This window comes from Pteropus vampyrus, unplaced genomic scaffold (assembly GCF_000151845.1).
Source record: "Pteropus vampyrus isolate Shadow unplaced genomic scaffold, Pvam_2.0 Scaffold303, whole genome shotgun sequence".
In the NCBI taxonomy this organism is placed as follows: Eukaryota; Metazoa; Chordata; class Mammalia; order Chiroptera; family Pteropodidae; genus Pteropus; species Pteropus vampyrus.
In genome coordinates this window covers 820,219-838,770 of record NW_011889084.1, presented here as the reverse complement: position 1 = coordinate 838,770, position 18,552 = coordinate 820,219, and the positions used below count along the sequence as shown (strand labels likewise).

At 45.7% G+C, this 18,552-nt stretch overlaps 1 protein-coding gene across 4 annotated transcripts in view; it reads left to right on the top strand.

Moving 5' to 3' along the window:
• AXIN1 (axin 1) overlaps window positions 1–18,552 on the top strand; it is a 54,830-nt gene that overhangs the window by 22,577 nt on the left and 13,701 nt on the right. For 2 of the 4 annotated variants that reach the window (XM_011376747.2, XM_011376746.2), the window contains exons 3-5: window positions 10,562–10,702; window positions 14,181–14,277; window positions 18,111–18,248. In XM_011376747.2, coding sequence (XP_011375049.1) covers window positions 10,562–10,702; window positions 14,181–14,277; window positions 18,111–18,248 — 376 coding nt within the window. The remainder of the gene's footprint in view (window positions 1–10,561; window positions 10,703–14,180; window positions 14,278–18,110; window positions 18,249–18,552) is intronic. The other 2 variants (XM_023521459.1, XM_023521458.1) reach the window with 1 other exon arrangement.

Sequence of the window (18,552 nt, the reverse complement as noted above, 5' to 3'; positions counted from 1 at the left end):
GCATCTTGTTTCAGGTTATTGACGGATTCTGACCTGTGATAAAGTCATTGTGAGTCTTGACATTCAGTCTGCTATTCACAAGCAGCAAGGACCCATGTGTAGAGTCTCCTGTGTTTCTCTAACTCATGTTTGAAAGACCTCAGAGCGGTAGGCACAGGAAGCATCTCAGTAAATTACTCTAAATTACCTGCAGTTTGTTGGAAGTTGCCACTTCAAAATGTTTATTGCAACAGTGACTATTTGAGTTTGTGAAGTATGATTGGTAGTTCTTCTTTGGAACTGGTAAATTCCTTGGAGCTTTTATTTGAGGTATCAAGGCCGGAGGAAGGGACTGGGGTCTCCAGGGGAGGGCAGTCCTGGGTGCAGGCTGATCCTATCATTGAGATGAGAATTCGTTAAAAGTCATTTTCTTTAATACATTTCTTCCACTTTTTAAACACTACCACATAAAGTTCCTCTTCATCCGATCCATGTGAACCTCAGAATCTGATGGGAAACATTTGTATAAGTCCAGGCCTTGAAGAGACTTCTGCTGACGTTTAAGAAAGTGGCAGTGAGCAGGGTAAAGCTCATTGTTCAGTGATAACTCAGCAGAGAGGAACAGGGTCTTCACCATGTTTGAGCTCTCACTGGTAAATTCCATAAGTGATTTCTGTATAGTGCTTTATAATTTTCAAAGTGTTCTTCATATATATTCCGTACATTTCAGTAACTGCTCTGCAGAGATAACATACAGAGGTACATTACTGTCAAAGTTATACAGGCACACCTTGGAGATACTGCGGGCTCAGCTGCAGACTATCACAATAAAACGAATATCTCAATAAGTCACACGAATTTTTAGGTTTCCCAGTGCATGTAAAAGTTATGTTTACACTACAGTCTATTAAGTGTGCAACAGCATTATGTCTCAAAAATGTACCTATCTTAATTAAAAAATACTTTATTGCTAAAAAATGCTAACCATCACGGAGCTTTCAGCAAGTTGTAATCTTGTTGCTTGTGAAGCTCTTATCTTCAATTTGTAAAAAATGCAATATCTGCTAAGCACAATAAAGCAAAACACAATAAAATGAGATATGCCTGTATAAGAAATACATTTGGTACAGGAAAATTAGAAAATAAGATAAGCAAAAAATACCTGATATCCAACTGCTCAGAAATACCACTGTTCTATCTAGATCCTTCTAGAGTCTTTTTGGCACATAAGTAATCTTTTTTTACCCCTGTGACTATGGGATCCTTATTCACGTTACTCAGAATGTATATCTTCAGTAGCGATTTTAAAGAATTATCGGTTCGAGTTAGCATAGCTACCTGTGAGAATTGTGGCAAAGAGAAAATAGTACCAGGTGGGACCCACCCTTCACCTTCTCTTCTGTGACTGTCATACCAGCCTTTTCCAGTCGTGAGCTTGGGCTCCCCTGAGTAGGATATTCTTCTAACTAGAGCCTTGAATCTTGGTCATTAAGCATTTAAATTTACTCTCGCAGAAAGTTAGTTGGAATTTTAGGATTTAACTGTGATCTGTAGCCTTTACCACCCCATCCTCCTTCTGTTTGATGAAAGGGACATTGTGCCTGCACAGGGTGGTTGCCGGCCTGTGTTGAAGGCTTTCCGCATCATATGCTGGCAAGCACCTCATGTGTGCTATTCCTTAAGACACCCAGAACCCTTATGAAGAAGCAACCATTGTCCTCCCATTTTGCAGGGAAGGAACGATGACTTGCCCAAGGTCAGTAACTGGCAAGTGGTGGACCTGAGGGCCGCTCTAGATCCAGGGTTCTCCACTGTCCACCTCTAGAGGGGCAAGTATGAGTGGCCACCTAGCAGCCACCTTGCCCAGTCTGTGCTGTGCCTGTTCCATAGAACATACATCCTCTGGTCTTACAGTTTGATTTTGACCATAATGGACCTTTGATGTGTTGTGCAATTTAGAGCTCCTTCACAGTGGTGGGCAGGGTGTTCTAGCTGTATAATAAAAATAAATAAAACACCTGCAGGAGTGTGAAACCACCAGGCTACCTCATGACACAGGCGACATAATGGCAGAGCAGGAAGCTTGTACCTGGTGCCGCCAGGTGACTCATTTCCTCAGCCTTTTATCTTCTGAGCTTTATCTAAGAGGCAGTGAGTGCCCTGTGGTCCCTGTGTGAATGGAAGCTTCTGATGTCACCTGTTCCTGCCCCCAATGGTGACCCAAGTGACTGTCATCTAAGAGCTCAAGATAGATGTATAAGTTGGGATGTATAAGGGACTTGATGGAGGGGGCTATTTTTTAACCTTGGCTAATCGGTTGCATAAAGGCCAAATTCCTGATTTTGCGTCGAGGATGTAAAAGAGATTTTAATTGCTGACATTGGCACATTTAATTGTCACATTTTTAGTATAAACTCTTTGACCTTTGGATGCCAAGGTAAGTTATTTGTCTTATAAGTGATGATATGAGAATGTGAACATGGGCAACATCGCTGCTGCTCAAAAAAGGAAACAAAACAACACATCTTATCTGTGGGTCGGTGCCCTACATCTTGTACAGATGATAATTTGAAATGAGGAAATGTTTGTCCTAACCATTCTGGTGTCTTTGTTTTGGTCATTCGTGGTTTTGAAGCCTCTGTACTGTGAGAGGACAGAACTTTTGGAGTGAGTTACTTTGTTAAGAAGCAGGCCTCTCATTTCTTTTTCTAAGAGTAAGGCCTGTGAATAGACTCCCACACCCTCCTGTTGGTAGAGTGACAGGGCAGGGAGGGTGCCATCCTTCAGCTGTGAAGTGCTGTCTGTCACTGTGGAGGGTATGCACCCTTCAACACTAGGGGCAGTCCAGGTGGCTGTTGGCCAAGGGGGTAGAGAAACAAGCCTCACAGAACACCAGCCGGCACAGAAGGGATGACTACTGATGCAGGCAGGGCCTGCTCGGATCTCAGAATCCATGTGCCAAGTGAAAGAAGCTTGACAAAAGGGAACATGTAGTCCTTGTGTAGGGTCACCTATACAGAATTCTAAAAGACACAAACTAACTCTAGTGACAGTGGTGAGGTGGAGGGGGACTGGACAGAGGAATTACAGAAGTGCTCAAGGAAATGGGTGTGATTGATACGTTCATTATCTTGGTCTTGGTGATGGTTTCATGGGTGTAGACATATGTCAGAACTCATCACATTATACACTTGCATTATGTGTGGTTTATTGTGTGTCACACTTCGTAAAGCTGTTTTTATAAAAGCAGTTTACGTGCCTTCAGATAGGGGATCTAGGCTTTTAGGACCGGATAGTACAGCAGTATCTGTTTTCCCAAAGGCTTGGGCAGAGCCCAGCTGTTTGCTTCCACAGGGCAGTGATGGGTTTGGGTTTGGGCTCGTGCTCATGGGGTGTCGACTGGGTCTCAGTGAGGATCAGGCTCTGGGGAAGAACAGAGTGTCATTGGAAGCTGCTTCTGAAGCAGATGGTTAGTAACACACACTGCTGTCCTCGCCTGCATGTCTTCGGGCTCCATAGATGCAGCTCGATGACAACTCCGCAGGGTCTCAGCTCAGCCAGGTTGCCCCTTCCCCTTGGTAGTTTTGTGAGGATGAAGTGAATGACACTGACGCATCGCTATGTTTCTAGTATAAATTATTACTTGTCTCATCAAAATAGCTATCAAGTAAATTTATTTGTGTATCTCATAAGCTAATGTGTAGTTTGTGACTGTGATCTCATGCTGTAAGCTTCTAATGACATTATTTCCAGTTGTTTTGTCAAGCTTCTGTTTACCCATAAAGTCTGGCTGGATACTGTTGACGAGTCAGTCTGGAAGCTGCTTGTCATGACGTGGCCATGTGGTCTCTGCAGATCGTACCAGACAACCATGTCCCTGAGTCTCCTTTCAATGAGTGCTTGTTTCCTGAGCTCCTTTCCAACCTCCTTCCCAGGAGGACCAAACAGGAAGATACACTTGATGTCACTGGAGTCTGCCATGAGGTGGCCATATACTTGTGCTGATTGAGATAAGATCAAGAACTACCCTTTGACATTGGGCTGTGGAGGCTGCTGGTCAGTGCAGTGTCCTAAGCATGTCGGATTCGGCCCCCGTGGGCTGGCTGTGCACTCAGGTTCTTTGCTGTGCGCCAACATTCAATTCTCTTGCATAGTTTATTTCTATTTTAACTTGTTTCCTAGGTGATGAAAGCCATGTGCCCCTTCTTCTGGGGTTCAGAACAGCATACGCCAGAACCCAAGCCACATCCCTCAGTTTACCTTTCCAGAAGTTAGTGGTGTTGGCGTCCATGGTTTCTGTCTGCCCAGTGACTGTCCCCTGCTCTTCTGGTGCCAGAGCCCCTTCTTTGGACATAGGAGTGTGGAAATGAGTGCTGTGGTGGGAACATGGCTGAGACTGATCTCTTAACTGAGGTCAGGTGTGGGCTCTAGTCTTGGACAGCATCTGGTATGCGAGAATAAGGCCAGTGCTTACGAAGGGGCAGCTTGCGGTCTTGTTACGTCTCCCCAGACCCACCTACCTGCCTTCTGTGGCAAGTCCCTTTCTGTCTGTGTTGCTTCAAGGGGTGGTTTTCACGTCTTGCTGACAGCAGGCTTCTGACTAACATACCCGTCCTTGATACTGCTCTCTGGATGCCAGAAAGCTGAAGGATTTCACAAGAGCCAGCAATTCTGTGTACAAATTTCCATCTTTTCGCCTGACTTGGGTCTCTGGGACCAAGACTAGAGATGCGTGATGAGAACTCCTGAGGTGGAGGGGCATGCGGGTCTGGGGAGATCTGCAAGACTGTATCCTCATGTGTGCTGAGAGGGCAGGCAGCCCGGTGAGGGGCTAGGGTTGGGGGGGCACATGAGGGTCTTAGAGCACAGCGAAGACAGGCTGAACACCAGGCCACCTGGTGAGATCCCAGCCTGAATGTGGGGCACCTTCCTGCCAAGCAGTCCTTGCTTAGCCACCTGGAGCCCCAGAGCCAGCCACACTTTCCAGCTTGCCTCCTTGGGTTCTGAACTTTCTCTCTACCTGGGATTGCCATTCCTTCTTGCTTGGTTAGCACTCCAAAGACCAGTCAGAATTAAAAAATAAAGTTCCCAGCATTTCTAGTTATTCTCAGCAGGGGATTTGCCCTGAACTGGCTGGTGGGATTCTACCCCACCCCTGGGAGAGGTAAGAACTCAAAATACAGTGGCCCTCCAAGAAACTGCAGCCAAGTCCAGAATCTTGCAGGTTTTGACATTAGAGTAAAGTACTGGGGATTCCTAGTGTCCCAGCCACAGCCAGGGTCAAATGCATATGCTCTGGAGAAGAAAGCATAATCCTAGGCTGCCAGTTCAGAAAGATTTTACACGTCGTTTTTGGCCCTCCATCCAGAGTAACCAGATAATGAGTGAAAAATAATCATGCATTCAAGGATACAAGACAGTGAAATAAAAATGAGAAAGAGAAAGCTATGAAGAGGGAGGTAATGTAATTAACAAACACCTCCTTGGTGAAAATCTGTCAGGTCTGGGGCAGGGAGTACCAGAGAGATGGGCTCCTGTGCCAGAGAGCAAGGGAGTGTTCTCAGACTGATGGGACCATGCTCAGGTATGAGCAGAAATGAAAGGAATGGATTGTAATCTACCACGTAAATAAAAATGCAAGAGTTGACATTGATATAAATAAAATGTAGGCAGTGGAAAATTCTACCTTAGATTAGAATGCTAACTAATAAGTACAACTAAAATGATGACATTAGAAACTCACTGTGTGTTGATAGAGTATGTACATAATCTCAAAGTATCTCCCCTCGAATTACTTATTAATTACAAAGTAAAAATAATAAGTAGAAAAACTTGGCAGGCACTTGGTTTGCCACCAAAAAGGGGACCAACAAACATGAAATCCTTCTTGATGTGATACAGCATCACTTCTTTCATATTCCTGCCAAAAATGTCTGCCATGAATCTCACAGCAAGGAAATGAGATGTTCTACAGAATAACTGCCCTGGACTCTTGAGACGGTCATGGTCGAGAAGGGCGAAGACTGAGCAGCTCCCCAGGTTAAAGGATACTGAAGACACATGGTAGTCAATGTGCAGTTATGGCCTGGATTATGGAAAATAAAAATAGCTCTAAAGGCATTAATGGGATAGTGGAGGAAATCTGAGTTTGACCTTGGATTAGTGACCAGTATTGTATGGGTTGGAGTGCCTGCTTCCCTTAGCCTGTGGTGAGAATAGAGCCTCTGTGACTTACAGGTAAGGGAGTGATGTGTTGCTCTGACCTTAGCACTGGAGGTAGGAGGAGCTGTCCACTAGCCTGAGAACCTGCCTCCAGCGGCTGCAGTGAGTTAGGCAGGCATGGCTGGCTCCTCGTCACCGTCCAAGGAGCGAAAGGTGGAAAAGCCAACAAGTAACATTTTCAAAGTGCCTGAGTGTACAAATGTCTCTTTGAGACCCTGATTTCAATTCTTTTGAACACATACCAAGATGTGGAATTACTGGATTATGTGGTAATTCTGTTTTAAGTTTTAGGAACTGCCACACTGCGTTTTATAGTGGCTGCACCATTTTACATTCCCACCAGCAACGCACAAGGTTCCAGAGAAATTGAAAGTAACCACCAACCTAGAATTCCAACCCAGTGAAAATGTCCTTCAAGAATGAAGGAGAAGTCACCTGAAGTAATAGAAAATAATACTGAATGTCAACTCTAATTGAAAAATAAAAATTAAAAAAAGAATGAAGGGGAAATAAAGACCATTTCAGACCAACAAACATTGAGAAAACGTCACCAACTAAAGGAGACACTCAAGGATGTTCTTCAGGCAGAAAGAAAATGCTCTCAGGTAGAAACTCCTGGATGCAGAGAAGAAAGGGCACCTATGGGGATAACTCTAGGTGACTGTCAACAGGTAAAACAATACTAATAATGTCCTGTGGGGTTTAAGACATACAAAGAATTAAAATACAGTATACTGATAGCACATCAGTGTGTGGGGGAGGTGAATAGAGTTGATTCTGACCTTGTGTTGCTTGGGAAGAGGTAAATGCACTTATTTGGATTCTGATACATCAAGGGTACCTATTGTCATCTTCATGGGAAGCACTAAAAGAACAGTAGAAGGATTACTTTATTGGAGGAGGTGGAACATAAAAAATATTCAAAAAGAAGGCAAGAAAGAACAAAGGAAAACAAAACAGACATGACAAAGCAAGTTAAGATGGCCCCACTCCTAGTAATCACACTAAATGCAGCTGGGCCAAGTGATGTAATTAAAAGAAAAAACTGTCAAACTGGATCTTAACCAAAGACACCAAAGTGAGAGAATATAGAAAGGTTAAATGTAAAAAGATGGAAAACAAAGTCCTGCAAATAGCCAGAGAGCAGGCAACATAGAGGCAGAATGTGGGCCTTGGGGTAGTGTTTGTGCGGACCCCATCAGGGACTTTGAAAGCTCCAAAGGAGTTGGGTATTTCCCTAGATGCACCACTTGGGAAATTGGCCGTGCTTGCTGTGTCTGTACCTGTGTGGGTGTATGCACACCAGCACACACGCACACATACATGCATGCACACACACTCCCTCTTACCTCTGGTCCTGGAGTCCCCCACATGACATTTTCTTTCATACAGCATTGGCCAGAACTTTCTTTGTCACATCAGCCTGCAGTGAAGGCCCAGTGGCTCTGTTTTCTATGGCAAGAAGTGAGCACTTCACTGTCTGAAAGTTTAAAAAGATAAACAGGTGACTTGGTAGTACTTCCTCCTTTCTCTTCTTTTTTTCCCTTTGTCCTCTGAACTTGGAGAACATGCACATAATGGGCTTTGCTCTGCACTGGAGGCTGTAGAAAATTAAGATGTCACATTAAAGATAGATTTTTCTATATATGTGAAAGACATGCCTGGGACCTGTCAGAGGAGGAAGGCAGGCAGGCAGTCTTAGGCCACATTAAAGTCTGAGACTTGGTCCTGCTAATGGCGGTTCCTGCTCAGTGGGGGAAGGTGAAGGTGGGTATGTCCGTGTGTGCGGGGGCTTGTCTGTGGGCTTGGGCTTCTGTGCTGTGAGGGCTATGATGCCTTTTTTTATTTAATTTGAATTCTCTTTTGTTTATTTGACCAAATGAGTGTTTATAGAAAGTTAGCAAAGTTTAATATTCCTTAAATGTAACGGAAAGTGAAAACCAGTTCAACCCTTAGCTGTAATATAGATTTCAGTGCAGTGGTTGTTATGGTGATGATATTGGTGCTTTTATTTTTTTAAGTACCGGAAGAATAACAGTGTCATTTAAAAATAATAGCTTATGATACTTAACGAACGTGATGTTGCAGACTCATACCATTCGTCTGCTCTGTGTCAGGTACAATCTAGACAAGAAGATATAAACAGATAGGACCCAAGGACAGACATCCACATCTCTGAAGGTGTCCCCATCCTTCCTGTAAGCCTTTGGACCTGATGCATTCCCAAGAACCTTTGTAGCCCTGCCCCTGCTCTCATTTGACAGGAACATGTTAGTAACCTCCAGAGAAGCCCTCAGGCTGCAGTGGGTGAGTCAGAAAGATTGCGCGTGGTGTTGGACAGTGACTAACCCCTCTGGGCATTATTCCCCCTCTGTGGCACCAGAATAACAAGCATCTGTTTCCTGAGCTAATGGGTAAGCTGTGTAGCCGAGTCACTGTCCACTGCTATATCCTTGATGGCTGGAATAGGAGGAGCATTGACCATGGTTGGCACTGTTTTAGTGTTTGTGGCTTCCAGTGTTGCTCCTGCTGAAGCCGCCAAGAGAGATGGCTCTGCTCTTTGGGCCTCTCTTCCAGCCATGCGACCTGGCCCAGCTCAGCCCCACACATCCTGCGTGATGGGCATCTAAGATACCAAGGTGCCTGGTCCTGCTGTTTTATTAAAGCACCTTTTCCTAAGTATGTGCAAGATGTGAATTGGAGCTTCTAGAAGGCTCTGTCCATCAGGCAGTGGATGTCCACAAGGCATTCGCTCCTAGAAACAGTCTAGTCTCGCCTTTCCACATCAAGGACACATCCCTGGTCCTGGCAGTCAGTGCAAGCTGTCGTTCATGAGTACAGCAAATGCTTGAGTACTGTCAGCAGCAACTCTAATCAGAAGTGAGGCTGGGGCTCTGAGGGCTGTGACTGGGGCCCAGTACGCACATCGCTGAGCAATCAGCATGGGAACCCCAGCCTCCTACACAGGCATCAGGGCCTTCAGAGAACTTTAGTCCTTTTCTCACTTTCATCATGACCGTTGGAGATCTAACAGGTGTTGCTATTCAGGGGCAGTCTTTAGGAAGAGGAGGTAGTGTCGGGACACGCCATTATGGCACAGCAGTAAGGGGTCAGGAAAGCTGACTTGTAGATTGATCAGTGGAATGGCGTAGATGCCGAAATAGATACCTGTGTGGAGAGAAGTTTAGGTATGATGCAGAATGGCATTAAAGCCATTCAGAGCAAGATGATTATTCAGTGGTTAGTGCTAACAACTGGCTTTCCATTTTGATGCAAGAAAACAAGGTAGGTTTTACACACATGCGTTTAAGGTAAAGATCTAAATTAAAATTATTGAAGCATTTGAAGATATATTTATAATCTTGGGATAAGAAAGACTTGCCTATGTAAGATAGAAAAAATCTATAAAAGAAGAGATTGGTATATGTGATGTCATAGAAATGAAAAACTTCTGTATGACCAAAATCAACATAAAGTTTTTTTTAAAAGTGACATTTAAGGAAAAAATATTTTTTTGCATATATAACCAGAGGTTAATAATAAGAATATTTAAAAACTTATATAAATCACTAAGAAACTCAAACAACGCAATAGAAAATGGACAAAAGGCATGAACAGATAACTTCCAGAGGAAGGAATTTAAATGACATGCAAAACTGCCAGCCTGACTGTTAATCAAGGAAGTGCCAACTAAAATGAAGGGTTATTCTCTGGTTAATCATGAGACAAGCGGAGGTGAATCTCACCCAGGGATCATGTGCACAGTCACTACTCCTGATAGGAAGTGACCGGGGGGCAGTGTGACAGCCTCTGTTAAACCCCACCTATCTTCCCCCGCCATCCCCCACATTCCATCTTGTGGCAGTTCTCAGACTCGTGTACAGGAGTCGTGGCTGGCTCCATGACCCCATGAAGAGGTCATAGGCTACTGTGTCATCAGGCTGTTGCGAGAACCACGTGAGATAGCAGGCACCAGGGTTGATGCTGCCAGTGCAACACTTGGGAGTTTGGGTGTACTTTGCAGTAAATAAGTCTGCTCTTTAGAAAAAAGAACAGAACAGCCATGTCCCGTTTCTAGTTATGTGTAAAAAAATGCAAACCCAAATGATAATCTGTGTTCACTTACACGTCTGCCTAAAGGCAGAGGAAAGATCTGGAAGATGCTCAGAGCCTAACTAATCCCTCTAGGAAGAGAGGGGTATGGGAGGCAGGATGAAGATTCTAGTCCTTTCTGCTTTTTTTTTCCTGAATTGTTTGCATTTGTAGTTCATTTATGAGGATATCCAGATGGTTCTGAAAATGTGGATTAATATGAAAGGATGTAGTTGGGCTGCTGCTGACGTGCCCTTCTTGTTTGCAGGTATGGGCCGTGGCGGGAGCCCGTCAATCCCTACTACGTCAACTCTGGCTATGCCCTCGCCCCGGCCACCAGCACCAATGACAGTGAGCAGCAGAGCCTGTCCAGTGATGCCGACAGCCTGTCCCTCACCGACAGCAGCGTGTAAGTCCTCCCTGCCTGGGCAAATGTAGCCTTGTGAAGCATATCAGCCTGTGCCAGTCCCAGCTGGGGCTTTGTCTTCATAGAAGGTGATTCGTGGGCCTCCCCCCAACTTGATGTTAGTGCATCTGACATACAGACCAGATGCATTGTAGGAAGTGTTGTTAAAAATCGTAACACAAACTAGAACTGAGTTTTATGTTAGCTGCTTTTCTCCAAGGCCAAGGCTACAAGAACTTTTGAAAGGGGAAACCGTGGGCAGCGTTGAAATAAATTCCAGAGCTGTCTGGGCTAGTGCACTTTGGTTCTGATTTTCTCTTTGGTTTTTATAGTATGGGGGTTCACTTTAAAGATCAGCACTGGTTTGTAGCCAAGCAGGACAGCTGCCTGCCCAAGCAGGGGTGACCCTGGCACCATCCCTGAAAAGCCGCACTTTTCAACAGTGTTTCTTTTCAACACTGTTCTGTACTTGTCACTTTTTTAAATTTAGACATTGTCTTACAGGTGAGTACCTGTTTTTTACTCACCATTGTGGGACAGGGAGACTGAAGTAAGAGGGGAAATTGGTGCAGCTGGTTCTGTGCTGGCCCAGGGCCAGATGTTTCAGGGACCACCTCCGGGGCTGCGTGTGTCCAAGGGGTCCCTGTGACCACATAGAGCCACATTGAGCCCCAGTGTCCCTCACTGGTGACAGCAGACCTTTCATCGTCCCCTCCAGAGAAGCCCTCTCTTTGTGGGAAAGTGCTTATTTTCTGACACCTTCTCCTTCGCTTTGGCAGGTAGCTTATTGGGACCTAAGTGCACATGAGAAACTTGAGAGTGTCAAACACTCTCTTGCTAGATCAGGGCATTGCTGAGGTCATTTGGGGTCTTCGCCTTGCTGCCTTCACCTTGCTTTTGGTCCGTTTGCCATTCATCATCTGACCAGCACTAATGGGAAGTTTCTGCCTAGGGTCAGAGGCCCAGGGCTGGGGGCTGACTCCCGGGTACCCTCCGGTGTCAGGACCAGGAAGCCCTTGACTGTGACAGAGAGCAGCTCTGAGTCTGCTGGACCACTCTCTGCAGGCGTCCTTTCCCCATGAGACTGAGACCTCATGGGGTTATGGCCAGGACTTCAGCCAGGCAGGGGCAGTAGCTGTCAGCTGATCTCAGGGAGACTTCTTTCCTATCCAGCTTGTTTCTTCATATGAAAAGTCTGAAGAGTCAGACTTAAATAAGAAAATAAGGGCTTCTAAACTCTTCTTTTTGTAGATGAACACATGTTTTTAAATTGTGGTCTCACTTGATGTGCCATCTTTATAGTTTACGCCTTTCATTTGCCGGTGTCTTTAGGCATTCTTCTGACACCTGAATTTTAGTGTGCAGGATATGTTATCACAAGCTGTTTCTGAACCAGATTTAGCCAGTCCCCATAGTTGCAAGTGTTGGGCTCTTTCTCTCTTCCCCTTTGACAACCATGTGGTGACATTACCAGATGGATCTGCCCTTTCAGGTTGAGCTTCTGTGGATGTGTCATTTCTCAAAGACCATTTTTATCTCCTTTATTTTGAATCTTTAAGATAAAATGTTGACATGTTTTTAGCAATTTCGTGTTTGAAATTACTGGAGTTCCAAACAATACCTGCCATGAATATAAAGTACCATTTAAACCAGTTACAGTGAGCTGTAGCCCTGCAGACCCCCACAGGCAGCTGGCAGCACGAGATGGTACATTTGCAGCATATGGTTTTCCTCTTCCCCCCAAACTCTGTTACTACAATGAAAGTTAATCTGCTTACAGAGTTTTCAATTTTCTGGAAAAGTCTCTTAATTCTCTTCAAGAAAATATGTTTGCTAAAGAGAAGATTTAAATTTTTTAAAATATTTTTTTCTCTGATATTCTCTTCATCTCGGTTTACACTGAGTCAGAAATGCAGGAATAGTCAAGAATTTGGAATGTACAATTGTGACATTCGAATATACATCAGAGGCAAAAAATAGGATCGTGTGTTTTACATAAATTATTTCTATTGAGGGCAGCTGTACTCAGCATCTCAACCACATGACAAGAATGATGGGCTAGCTTAGTAGTTCATGCACTTTGGACGTAGGTGTCTGAGGGCAGTGCCAAATCTGTAGAGGCATGGAGAGTGGAATTTTTAAGTGCCCCATTAATGTATATGAGAAACACACAAGTTGGTGGCTCAGGACACCTGAACAAAACCCTAGAGGTATGTAAAGACATTTAAATGCTTTTGACTCACTTGTTCCTTGACACCTATCCCCTTGAGTGCCTGCCCCCCACTGGGTCCCTGAGCAAACTGCACTGCAGCACCTAGCTGGAGCCCTGACAGCCAGGTACACCGAGGCAGTGACAGGAAGGAGAGCCTATCACAGCCTCTCTCTACCCTGCTTTAAATCAAAACATGCCCCTTCCACCCAGACCTGGGCTCCGAGGAGAATGTTGCAGCCCTGCTCGCCCATGAAGCCACTGAGCTGGTGGGTGTGCAGCTGCCTGGCACAGGGGCCAAGACACACCAAATGCTGTGTGTTGGGCACTGAGGGGCAAGGTGTTGGCTTCACTAGGTCGTCTAGCAGTTAAAGTGAGATCACGGCTGCATGTTTACATCTGCACATTTGTCTAGTAAGAGCAGCACTGCACTGACAGTACACCCTCCCCGGTGGGTGGTGCCTGGGAAGGAATCAGGAGGGGTCAGGATCCCACACAGGTGTTCACTGCACCCTCTGGAGAGCAAGGAGGCCCATCTTGGGCTCCTTCAGTGGGAAGGAAGTGGGGACCCAGAGAAGCCACTCTAGTCATCCTGCTTTGGCTGGTCTTTCGCATATGCTGGCTCCTGGTGGCTGCTGTGCTTTCCAGGGTAGCTTTTAAATGACTGGAAGAGGACTAGAGAGTTTTTAAGGATTGCCCATGTGTAGTGAATTATGTGTTAAATCTGGCGTCTATCTTGAGTAAGTGCATTTACTTATCTTAAAGATAACATATAATTTAATTTATATCTTTATCGTAATCTTCAAAAGGGTTCATAGCTAAAACTTATGTCAAGAAAACTAATTTGAGCATTCCCTCAGAGAGATTATACTGCTTGACCAATTTACCCTGGAAGAAAGCAGAGTAATAGAACCTTGGAAATCTCTTTCAATGGGATCTAGATTGTCTTGGCTGCCCGTTTTGCAGCCCTCAAATATTTCTTATCTGTGTAGAGCACGCCAGGTAGGCACACTGCATCCTGCCTGGGTGATAAAGTAGGGGTCAGCAAATGTTTTCCATAAAGGACCAGTAGTAAATATTTTAGGCTTTGCGGCCACATACAGGCTCCATCACACATTAGTCCGCCTCTTTAAAAATATAAAAACCTTTCTTAGTTATCAGGCCTTGGAAAAACAGGTCGTGGGGGCCCTGCCCATGGTAAAGCCACACAGCTAAACTGTGTGAAGCTGTTCTGTGTATGCTCATGCCAGGCTGTCTCTCTCCTCTGGGCAGGGATGGAATCCCACCGTACAGGATCCGCAAGCAGCACCGCCGGGAGATGCAGGAGAACGTCCAGGTCAACGGGCGGGTGCCTCTACCTCACATTCCTGTAAGTTCTTCAGCATGGCCCTCACCCTCCCTGTCTCCGAGTTTGGGGCTCACCAGTCTTCTCAGACCCATGCACATCTGCTTTCTCCATTCTGACTGGGCTGCTGTGGCACTGGCCAGTGGAAAAGGCGCCTGCCTGGCTTCCTGTGAACTTGGCTCAGATCTGGGTGTAGCATATGGTCACACGTGGTCATGCCCTGCAGGCTGGAGGAGGCAGCGAGGGTGGCTTGTAGAGCCCAGCTTGCGTGGTCAGTTCAGAAGAGCAGGGAGCACCTTTACCCAGTGCCCAACATGTGACCTTTTCCCATTGTGTCAAACGAGGTGCTTCTACTTGAGGTGGGAGAGCAGCTCTAAGTCTTCCTCACAGGCTCAACACCCAGGCCTGGCCCCTGCACAGCTGCCTGACTGCGGCTCTGTCAGAAAGCCTGGCTGTGCCTCTTGGTGCCCCCCTTCCAAGTTATTGTGAGTGCTGCCTTGTTCAAGATGAAATGAGACATCGGCCTTTCTGTGGCTGAATGGTAGGAGTCAACATGTGGGCATACTGACTTCAAAGCCGCCTCAGCTTCACCTCTTGGATAAAAATAAAAAAGTGAAAGCAGTTCTGCTTAGGGGAGTTCACAGAGCCCAGCACAGCCTGTCTTCACCTGCAAAGAGTTTCTTTATGGATGACATATTGACTTTGAATGGGAAAGACTTTTAGGGGACAATGAGAAAGGCTTTGAGTAGAGGCTCCAATCTGTTGTTGTCTGTAGCGTCTGAGGGCAGCTCATGCTGCTCATTTGTGGTTTCTGTGTAGGGAAAGTGGTTGTTTCTCGGGATCACAGCATACACCCACCCTTAATCAGGATTCCTTGGTTAGAGTCTCTGCAGATACTTTAATTTACAAATAAGAGAAGTGATTATTTATGGTTGAGAAGAAAGGATGTGTTTGTTTGTCCTTCTGAGAAAAAGATAATGAAACATTTTGTCACCTTCCAGCCAACCTTTGGGACAGATTTGGCCTAAACTAGTCACTGATGGTGTCTGGTGTCTGCTTAGGGAAAAGTGGAAGATGCTGTGGATGGAGTATCTGTATGTGTGTGTGTACACGTGCACATGCGTGTTGTAGGTGACCTTCTGGGGAGCACTCAGCCTCACTTGTGTTGTCTGGAGCAGTCTGGGCCTGAGGGGGTAACTGCACCCATCTTTGCTTTGCCCTGCGGTGATGTGCGTGTCTTCTCAGTTCTTCTCAGTGGAGGTTTAAACTGAACACTGGAACTGGGTTGAGGTGCAGAGGAGGAGCCCGGGCATCCTGTATCCCAGAAATTAAAGGAGTGAGGGCATACAGAAGCCCCTTGGTGGGGTTCTTGCCAGCCAAGGCCCAGACAGCTGGAGCATCAGAATTAGCGACAGCGAATTTGGAATTCATGCATCCATGCTAACATGGTGAATGAATTGAGAGTTTGAATAACAGGATGTTTACATCATCCTAGATAGCCCCTCACAAAATATTTACTCATGATGGGAAAAAGTGACTTTGGGAGAGGACCTGGCTCTCTTGAGTCAGTGGTCAGGCGTTGTCATCAGTGATGGGACAGATAGATGGACACTGCCCCTGCAAGGACAGTGAGTAGAACCTGGCGGCCCCTGGGCCTCCTGCCGGGGAAGTCATTAGAACACAGCCCAAGTTGGGCCATCCTGCATAAGAACTGGCCTCTGTTGTCTGTTCAGATGCCCCACCTGCAAAGACTTTTTCCAGGGTCTTCCCACTGCCCAATCCTCTTGGGCTCGCCATTCATGTCTACCTTCTTTCCCAGGCTTCTTTCCCAGGACCTTCTAGAAGCACTGGATGCCTTGACTGCCCCTCCTTCTTGTGTCTGGCTTCCTCAGTTCCGGGATAACCCCTTGCCTGGTGTTGAACACCCTCGTGTCTTCCACACCAACTTTTACCATCCCTGAAGCATTGGTCTGTGTCCTGGGTTTGTCCTCAGTCCCCTTCCCTCTCCGGGCCCCTCAGACATTTCTGCGGCCACCTCTGAATCCATGGTGGTGAACATCAGCCACACATGTGGACGTTTGTTTCTGAGCTCTTCACGTAACTTTCTTACCTAATCTTAAATGTTTCTGAATTATTAGGTACTATCTTTTTCTGTTTTGTAATTGAGAAATGGTAGGCAGAGTTGAGACCATGCCAGAGCCCACTAACGGGCATACCTACCTTTATTAGTAAGAAAACTAAAATATAATGACATAACTATACCTAGAGTATGGAGGAAAATAAAGTAATAAACCAAAGAAAATAAAAGTAGAAGCAAAACCCTCAACAGAATACTAACAAATTGAATCCAGCAACATACAGAAAGGTTTATAATACAAGATCAGTATACAAAAATCAACTAATTATATTTTCTATACCAGTAGTGAAACAGTGAACAACCTAAAAATGAACTTAAGAAAACAATTCCATTCTCAGTAGCATCAAAAAGAAAAATTACTTAAGAATGAATCTGACAAAAGAAATGCGAAACTCAGGCCTCTCCCTCACTCTACGTCTTTCCTCCTCATCTGGCTCCACGTCTGAAGGCTAGGGTTCTAAACAGCCACTCTTCTTCACCCACAGAGGTCAGAGAGGAGTCCTGTGTGCCACCCTGTCCCTAGGCTACCTTCCTCCTTCACTGTCTGCCTCCTGCCTCATTCGAGGCCCCTCCAGGCCCTCCCTCACTTAGATCTTGGTGGCTTAGATTTTTAAAACATGTTTTCTGTAAAGGACATTATTATTGGGACAGCTGGTGAAATTAGAATAAGATCTGCTAATAAGGTAAAAAAATCAGGATTTTTTTTTTTTTTTTTTTTTTGATAATTGTCCTGTAGTAGTTACAAGAATGCCCTTGGTTTTTCATAAATACATTCTAAAACATTTAAGAGTAAACAGGCATCATGTGTTTACTCCCTTTTTCTTGACCGGCTCAGAGAAGGGTGTGTTTGTGTCTGTGTATGCTCACATGTGCATTGTATATGTGTATGTGAGAGAGAATGACAGTGTGAGAGAAATGTCAGCAGTTGGGGAATCTGGGTAAAGGTTAGACAGGGGTTCTTGTGCTATTCTTGCAATAGTCTTGAATTTGAAATTTAAAATAAAGCTACCCTCCCCCAAAATAGTTATACGATGTTTCACTATAAAATACATTGCAAAATTTTATTCTCTGAAAAGTAAAGTCCTCCATGGTCCTACCTTTCTCCTGATTTTTTCTTGTATCCTGAATTTTATGTCCCCCATTCCTGGGATGGAGCCTGGTCTGCGCATACCTAAGCACCAGGAGCTGCTGCCCTCTTGTGTGCGTGTTGGGCACTGCAGGGAACAGGTTGGTCCTGCAAGCATGTTGTGGGCTGTCTCCCACCTCTCTCTCCTCAGTGGTCTTTTCAACTCGACCTGCTCAGACCCCAGGCCTCACTGGATCTCAGGCTGGCCAGTCGTGTATAAGCCCTTCTTTGGGTCAGGCTGGGAGGCCGTCTGTACAGGGCACACTCACAAGACCCTGCTGGCCTCTGCCTTGATGACCTGACCTCAGGAAACCAAGTTCTACCTCGCTCAGTCAGTGTCTCTGATTATGTAGCAGTGGGAGTTAGTGCTCCATTCTCACCTCTGAATCATTGCTGGGTGAGGGAGAGATTTAGTTTGATAAGAAAAGGACGTTGATTCCCAAATGAAAGGGGGAAAAGTAAATACTTTAAAATAAAACGCAGATTTCAGATGTTACTTTCTCTTACCCCAAAAGTTCTTGAGCCCCACCTTGGCACAGAGGATGATAATTCGAAGCTGTGTGTGGCCGGCTAATCAAGGGTGTCTCCTTACAGCGTACTTACCGAATGCCAAAGGAAATCCGTGTGGAGCCCCAGAAGTTTGCCGCGGAGCTCATCCACCGCCTGGAGGCCGTGCAGCGGACGCGGGAGGCCGAGGAGAAGCTGGAGGAGCGGCTGAAGCGTGTGCGGATGGTGAGTAGGCCTGAGTTGGGGAGGCCATGCATATCTCGGTCTCTGAGTTATTTTATTACAACTTCAGGCCCCAAGGGGCTCCCTCCAGGGGCTCCCAGAGCCCCCTTCTCCCTTCTTGACCACATGCTGGTTCCTGACATGCTTTGACCCATCTTGATGGCTGGCCAAGGTACATTCTCTTATGACACTTGCCTCCTCTGAAGCCACCCACCCTTTGTTCCCAGCCTGGGCTGTCTCCTGGGGAGAAGGTCCCTGTGGGCGGGGCACTGAGCCTCGGCCTAAGGAGCAGCCAGCACATGTCAGA